The sequence below is a fragment of the Armigeres subalbatus genome, chromosome 2 (assembly GCF_024139115.2).
Source record: "Armigeres subalbatus isolate Guangzhou_Male chromosome 2, GZ_Asu_2, whole genome shotgun sequence".
Lineage (NCBI taxonomy): Eukaryota > Metazoa > Arthropoda > Insecta > Diptera > Culicidae > Armigeres > Armigeres subalbatus.
The window spans coordinates 140,840,387-140,848,645 of NC_085140.1; the positions used below are offsets into that span (position 1 = coordinate 140,840,387).

Consider the following 8,259-nt stretch of genomic DNA (forward strand, 5'->3'; position numbering starts at 1 on the left):
TCTGAGACTTTTTAAAGTACGAGCCTCTTGAAAGGATGGTAGGAGTTTTCCGACCTTCTGGAAAGGACGCTCCCTAGTATCTTGGAAGAAAACTTACGAGGCTCTTGAAAAGAGGCTTCCGAGCTTCTTGAAAGGCTTCCGGGCCTCTTGAAAGGAGCCTTCAAGGTCTTTTGAAAGAAGACTCTTAGATGTAGGCTTACGATCTTGTTAGAGGTAGCCTTTCGAGCTGAAAGGAGTATTCAGGACCTCTTAAAATGAGTTTAAACGAAATACTCCAAACCTCTCGAAATGAGGCTTCTGAGCCTCCTGAAAGGAGGCCTTCGAGCTGCTTGGAAGTAGGCTTCCGAGAAGCGTAGCAGGATGCTTCTAATCTTCTTGCAACGAAACAACGGAGCTGAGAAAAAAGCCTTCATGCCTCTCAATCAAAGGCTTCCAAACTTTTAAATTCTAGATTTTAGTTCAGAAGCATATTTTTAACATATTCTTCAACATTTTTGTTTTATTTTTATTATCAATATGCAAAAGAAATACGACTGGAAGATTTGGTGTTTTATTGTGTGGCTTTCTCAGTCTAATTTAGTCAAAACGATTCGTTTTGTTTTGCCCGACGTTTCGGCCTGTATTTTTGGCCTTTTTCAAGGGTGAACTAAAATAAGAACATGGACTTTAGGAGGTACACAACATAATACATAAAACATAGTAAAATATAACCTACACAGTCTACCGTTTTTCGTTTTTAAGTTTGCCGTTTTTTACATAGGGAGGGCTTCTCGTAATCCTACAAATTGTAACACATAAAAACATAATACGGCCATAACATAATTCACATAAAAATTGTCTTACAGTTTAAACATTTAGTGTGAGCGTAGGGACTTTGGTAGACACTGCTATTGCACACGACTTGCACTACAATAATAGACAGGAATAGACAATGTTCAATGGTTGGTTTAGAGATGGCGGTGTCGGATGCTATAAAATTCTCATCTGTTCAGACTCATTTACACTTTCTGATCTAGTGTGGTGGTGAGCAAATCCTCTGCGAGAGGAATTGGCTTTAACGGTGTGGAGTATACCTGCGTATGTTATATTCAGACCCTCCACATCAGTACGGTAGTTTACTGTATTAGGTGTGTTTTGAATATGACACATTTCTAATATTGGTAGGGCTGTTTGTCGAAATGTACGATCTATTATTTGTGTGTTGTCTAGATCGAAGGTGTGTTGATTGTTTATCATATGTTGGATGAGGGCTGTTTTGGCGTGTATGTTATTTTCTGGGCTTTTGCTAATCTTGTTTATGTCGGATCTGTGTCCACTGATACGTTTTTTTAAATTGTTGGTGGTCATACCAATATAAACTTGATCGCAATCGTTACATGGAATGTTGTATATGACGTTGTGTTGGTCATATGGAAGCACTGGATCTTTAACTGGTTTCAGCAGGGATTTTGTTGTTTTGAAATTTCGTCTGGCTATTTTTATGTTTTTGAAGTCTTTTTTCAGGATGTTGGAGATGGTCGTCGTCAGAAAAGGAATGTTGAGCATGGATCTATAGGCGGTTTCTTGGCTGTTTGGATTGGCTTCGTTTGGTGGACTGGATGGTTGAGATCTTGGAGTTTGGCTGGTGTTTACGTCGCATGGATCTATTGATGGGGTATGTGTCGGAATGATCAGAAAAGGTGGACTGGGCGGCGATGATGTGGTGGGCAGCGGTGACAATGATGTGCTTTGGATGTTGGAAGGCGATGATTGAGACAGATTGTGTTGTATGTTCACGATTGATGAGGTGGGTTGTATCCATTGATGAGCGGGGTTTTCATTGATTCGGTTGAGCATTCGGTTGATGAGTGACGAAGGGTAATTGTTTTGACGAAGGTACTGGAAGATTTTTTGTTTTTGCTGTTGTGCAGAACCATCCGTGGTGAGTTGAATGACGCGTTGGATGAAATTTGAGGCTACGTTGATTTTCATAGACGTTGGATGAAAAGAGTGGTAATTGAGTAGGCGGCCGGAGGAGATTGGTTTGGCATACCATCTCGTTTTTATAGTTTGGTCATTTGACCTGATAACTAGTGTATCCAAGAAGGGAAGTTGGCCATCGTTTTCACGTTCCATGGTAAATTGAAGGTGTGGGTTGTACTCGTTGAAGGTATCAAGTGTTCTCTCCACCTCTGTTATGGGCAGGACGAGAAAAAGGTCGTCTACGTACTTTTTCAGAACGGGAATTTTGAAATTCAGGTTATTGGTAACCACTTCCAGCAGATCTTCCATGACATAATCTGCTAAAATTGGTGATAGAGGATCACCCATTGCAGTTCCAAAGGTCTGTTGATAGAATTTGTCTCTGAAGCGAAAGTAGCTGTTGTTGATGCATAGTTCGACCATTTCAAGGAACAAATCCAGGTTGATTGTTGTTCCTTTACTAATGGCCGGCCAACGGAAAATAATGCTGTGTATGACTAAATCCTTCGTGATGTTTGTAACAACATTGAAAGATATCAGTACGTATCCAGGTGGGATGGTCATCGTTGATAGGTATTCCACAAAGCTAAAGCTGTCCTTTATGTTGAATTGGCTGGAGAATGTTTCTTTCATGATGTTGGCGATATATTTGGAGAGATGGTACGTAGGTGCTGTGATGTTTGGAACAACGGGGCGCAATGGTAGATCAGGCTTGTGGGCTTTGGGTTGGCCATAGATGCGAGGACATGTAGAAGCGTGTGTGCGTAGTAAACGGAGAGTACGGTCATCTATTAGCTTGAGGTTGTGCAGTCGTCTGATCATGTTGTTGGTTGCTAATTGGATCTTATTAGTGGGATCGTTTTTTAAAACCGTGTATGTGGAATCGTTTAGTAGTTGTAACATTTTTGTATCGTAATCCTGGAGATTCATTACGACCATCCGTTTTCCTTTGTCCGATTCCAATATACACAAATCGGGATGGTCTGTGAAGAATTTCTTCAAGGATTTTTTGGCACTGTTACAGAAACGATCGAGAGGGGTGTGGTTGATGGCGTTGGGGACGGGCTAGGTGGTTTTGAATATGGGTTGCAACAATACACCTGTTGCGGTCTTGTACGGCTTTGTCGGGATTTGTTCGTACGACTGATTCTACGTCCGCTAATAGATGATAAACTGCATTCTGCGGGATGTGATGGTTAGGCAGTGCGAATTTAGGTCCTAGGCTCAGTAATGTCTCCATTTCCCTCGGTATGGTAGCATTAGTTGCATTTAGTAGAGCTCTTTCATTGAGTGTTGGGACGTCCTTATCGGGAAACGCTCGAGTTGTAGCGAGTAGACGTTTCAGCTTTTTGCTTATATTGCGTTCAGCATAAGCTTTTTTACTCACGAAGACTCTTTGTTGTGTCGTTAGAAAAACGGTTGACAGAGACGGGTTACTAATTGTTTGAATAGACTGTTGTGCGAGCATCATATTATGCTTTATCCTCTTGATTTTGAAAAACGTGTGTTGGATTTCTATATTAAGGATTGACTTTTTGAATCGTCCTATAACTTTTTCCAATTTGTTAATATAGGGGCTGCCATCTTCCAACAACGGATATATGCACTTTAGTGTGTTGATAATGTGCGCCGGAAAAATTCCCTTTCTACGGCAAGCAAGGAGGAAATCCTTTCTAGCGGTCATGTTGCACAGTTTGGTGTTGTTGGAGGCATAACTTTTGAATTGTTGAGCAGTGTTGTGTCCAAAATCCATTTCAATTTTGTTGAAGAAGCTATTTTGTATATCAGCCATCTTGAGTTATACAAAAGAAATACGACTGGAAGATTTGGTGTTTTATTGTGTGGCTTTCTCAGTCTAATTTAGTCAAAACGATTCGTTTTGTTTTGCCCGACGTTTCGGCCTGTATTTTTGGCCTTTTTCAAGGGTGAACTAAAATAAGAACATGGACTTTAGGAGGTACACAACATAATACATAAAACATAGTAAAATATAACCTACACAGTCTACCGTTTTTCGTTTTTAAGTTTGCCGTTTTTTACATAGGGAGGGCTTCTCGTAATCCTACAAATTGTAACACATAAAAACATAATACGGCCATAACATAATTCACATAAAAATTGTCTTACAGTTTAAACATTTAGTGTGAGCGTAGGGACTTTGGTAGACACTGCTATTGCACACGACTTGCACTACAATAATAGACAGGAATAGACAATGTTCAATGGTTGGTTTAGAGATGGCGGTGTCGGATGCTATAAAATTCTCATCTGTTCAGACTCATTTACACTTTCTGATCTAGTGTGGTGGTGAGCAAATCCTCTGCGAGAGGATTTGTGTATATTGGAATCGGACAAAGGAAAACGGATGGTCGTAATGAATCTCCAGGATTACGATACAAAAATGTTACAACTACTAAACGATTCCACATACACGGTTTTAAAAAACGATCCCACTAATAAGATCCAATTAGCAACCAACAACATGATCAGACGACTGCACAACCTCAAGCTAATAGATGACCGTACTCTCCGTTTACTACGCACACACGCTTCTACATGTCCTCGCATCTATGGCCAACCCAAAGCCCACAAGCCTGATCTACCATTGCGCCCCGTTGTTCCAAACATCACAGCACCTACGTACCATCTCTCCAAATATATCGCCAACATCATGAAAGAAACATTCTCCAGCCAATTCAACATAAAGGACAGCTTTAGCTTTGTGGAATACCTATCAACGATGACCATCCCACCTGGACACGTACTGATATCTTTCGATGTTGTATCCCTCTTTACAAACATCCCGAAGGATTTAGTCATACACAGCATTATTTTCCGTTGGCCGGCCATTAGTAAAGGAACAACAATCAACCTGGATTTGTTCCTTGAAATGGTCGAACTATGCATCAACAACAGCTACTTTCGCTTCAGAGACAAATTCTATCAACAGACCTTTGGAACTGCAATGGGTAGTCCTCTATCACCAATTTTAGCAGATTATGTCATGGAAGATCTGCTGGAAGTGGTTACCAATAACCTGAATTTCAAAATTCCCGTTCTGAAAAAGTACGTAGACGACCTTTTTCTCGTCCTGCCCATAACAGAGGTGGAGAGAACACTTGATACCTTCAACGAGTACAACCCACACCTTCAATTTACCATGGAACGTGAAAACGATGGCCAACTTCCCTTCTTGGATACACTAGTTATCAGGTCAAATGACCAAACTATAAAAACGAGATGGTATGCCAAACCAATCTCCTCCGGCCGCCTACTCAATTACCACTCTTTTCATCCAACGTCTATGAAAATCAACGTAGCCTCAAATTTCATCCAACGCGTCATTCAACTCACCACGGATGGTTCTGCACAACAGCAAAAACAAAAAATCTTCCAGTACCTTCTGTCAAAACAATTACCCTTCGTCACTCATCAACCGAATGCTCAACCGAATCAATGAAAACCCCTGCTCATCAATGGATACAACCCACCTCATCAATCGTGAACATACAACACAATCTGTCTCAATCATCGCCTTCCAACATCCAAAGCACATCATTGTCACCGCTGCCCACCACATCATCGCCGCCCAGTCCACCTTTTCTGATCATTCCGACACATACCCCATCAATAGATCCATGCGACGTAAACACCAGCCAAACTCCAAGATCTCAACCATCCAGTCCACCAAACGAAGCCAATCCAAACAGCCAAGAAACCGCCTATAGATCCATGCTCAACATTCCTTTTCTGACGACGACCATCTCCAACATCCTGAAAAAATACTTCAAAAACATAAAAATAGCCAGACGAAATTTCAAAACAACAAAATCCCTGCTGAAACCAGTTAAAGATCCAGTGCTTCCATATGACCAACACAACGTCATATACAACATTCCATGTAACGATTGCGATCAAGTTTATATTGGTATGACCACCAACAATTTAAAAAAACGTATCAGTGGACACAGATCCGACATAAACAAGATTAGCAAAAGTCCAGAAAATAACATACACGCCAAAACAGCCCTCATCCAACATATGATAAACAATCAACACACCTTCGATCTAGACAACACACAAATAATAGATCGTACATTTCGACAAACAGCCCTACCAATATTAGAAATGTGTCATATTCAAAACACACCTAATACAGTAAACTACCGTACTGATGTGGAGGGTCTGAATATAACATACGCAGGTATACTCCACACCGTTAAAGCCAATTCCTCTCGCAGAGGAATTGCTCACCACCACACTAGATCAGAAAGTGTAAATGAGTCTGAACAGATGAGAATTTTATAGCATCCGACACCGCCATCTCTAAACCAACCATTGAACATTGTCTATTCCTGTCTATTATTGTAGTGCAAGTCGTGTGCAATAGCAGTGTCTACCAAAGTCCCTACGCTCACACTAAATGTTTAAACTGTAAGACAATTTTTATGTGAATTATGTTATGGCCGTATTATGTTTTTATGTGTTACAATTTGTAGGATTACGAGAAGCCCTCCCTATGTAAAAAACGGCAAACTTAAAAACGAAAAACGGTAGACTGTGTAGGTTATATTTTACTATGTTTTATGTATTATGTTGTGTACCTCCTAAAGTCCATGTTCTTATTTTAGTTCACCCTTGAAAAAGGCCAAAAATACAGGCCGAAACGTCGGGCAAAACAAAACGAATCGTTTTGACTAAATTAGACTGAGAAAGCCACACAATAAAACACATTATCAATATGTTTTAATTGGAATTGTAATACGTCAACCATTACGCATTTTTGTTCGAGGTACCCCCTGGGGCCAGCGAAGGTACCCCTAGGGGTACATGTACCCCAGGTTGAGAACCGCTGCTACTGTCTAACACTAATAGACAAGTTCTCTCGCTGGCCACAGGTTATCCCCATCATGAATATGACAGCAGCCACTGTAGCCCGAGCTTTAATTAGTGGCTGGGTTTTTTTTTAATTTTTTTTAAATTTTAAATTACAAGATAGTCCACTCTTCAATATCCCATGTACTTGTGACGAAAAGTCGAACTATTTTTCTAAAAATGATCAAGTAAGCTATGATTTTTATTGTTATTGAACTGTCAAAAATGAAATATCCTCCATTTATGGTGCCAAACATTTGTTGTGGTCAAATGAACATTTAAGACGAAATATGTAGGTAAAATTATATAATATTATATAAATATATGTAGAATTATATTAGTACACTCTCTTAGAAACTTATGAATTGCTTTCGGAGCATTTGCAGATGGCTGCATAGGTATACTGATAGTGCTGGAAAATCTACTTCACTCGTACAAGGATGTACTGACGTCTCACAGTTGATCAGCCAACTTCTGCGGCCATTGTCCTACAGGCTAAGAGATTGATTAGTAAATAGCCGAGTTTTTGTTCTGGAACACGCAGAACGTTCAAACACTATTGATATGAATAATGATGGTCGCCTTAATGTTACTGATTAAAACATTGGATTGCGTTGTAGTTAAAAATTTCTTAATTATAATCAGATGTTCAGAACATATAAAAAAACTCATTTATTTTATCTTGTTATTATTGTTATTATGTTATTATGAAAGGCAGAAACGGGTGATACCAACGTAAACTATTCAGACTCTTCGTGCTAATCCGAAGTTCGGCGATATGTTCCACCAGATTATGTTCTCCTTTTCTACAAATGGGATCAGTTTTTTAATTTTCGAGATGAATTCCAGTGGATCTCGCCCCTTTGAAATCACACGACCAATGACAAGATTCTTGTGGTTTGAGGATACCTTCAAGCTGAAAAATTCACGATAATTTTAGGAAACAATATGTAGCACATTTCTTATACAATACTCACAATTTGCATCTAAAAATAAACCAAGGAGGTGATAATAGCAAACATAAAATGAAAAGAACCGTATAATGTTTGGCATTTGCTTTGATTGTTATAAAACGAACGATGCGTCTCTATGCGTTGTTATGGAAGTAACGACGCGCATCCACGTCCTGCACGCGACACTGGAAAGGCAACGCCTCACAATGGGATCATCCTGAAAATAGACGATCGAAAATGTTTTGACCCCCTAAACGGCATTTTTCCGCCACGGTGTCTTCCTAAGGTAGTCTCATATTTTCTCCCTGCATCAGCAGGAATAGAAATTTCAAGGGTAAATTTACTTGAATACCCGAGCAAAAAATAAATTTTATGAGAAATTTTTTTAGAGGGTTGATGTCTTCAGCAAAGTTGTAGAGTATGTTATTTTGAACTTCTATGCTGAATAAATCTTATACTTTAGACTAAC

The 8,259-nt window shown here is 39.6% G+C and overlaps 2 protein-coding genes across 2 annotated transcripts; one reads left to right on the forward strand and one right to left on the reverse strand.

The window, feature by feature from the left end:
- Positions 1-552: 552 nt before the first annotated feature.
- On the reverse strand, positions 553-2,236 carry LOC134215193 (uncharacterized). Its single transcript, XM_062694425.1, has one exon. The coding sequence runs from the start codon at positions 2,113-2,115 to the stop codon at positions 970-972; it is 1,146 nt and encodes a 381-aa protein (XP_062550409.1). The 5' UTR covers positions 2,116-2,236; the 3' UTR covers positions 553-969.
- A 3,182-nt stretch (positions 2,237-5,418) lies between these two features.
- Positions 5,419-6,664, forward strand: LOC134209271 (uncharacterized). Its single transcript, XM_062685250.1, has one exon. It carries the CDS (start codon positions 5,419-5,421, stop codon positions 6,268-6,270), a length of 852 nt encoding a protein of 283 aa, XP_062541234.1. The 3' UTR covers positions 6,271-6,664.
- The last annotated feature ends 1,595 nt before the right edge of the window (positions 6,665-8,259 follow it).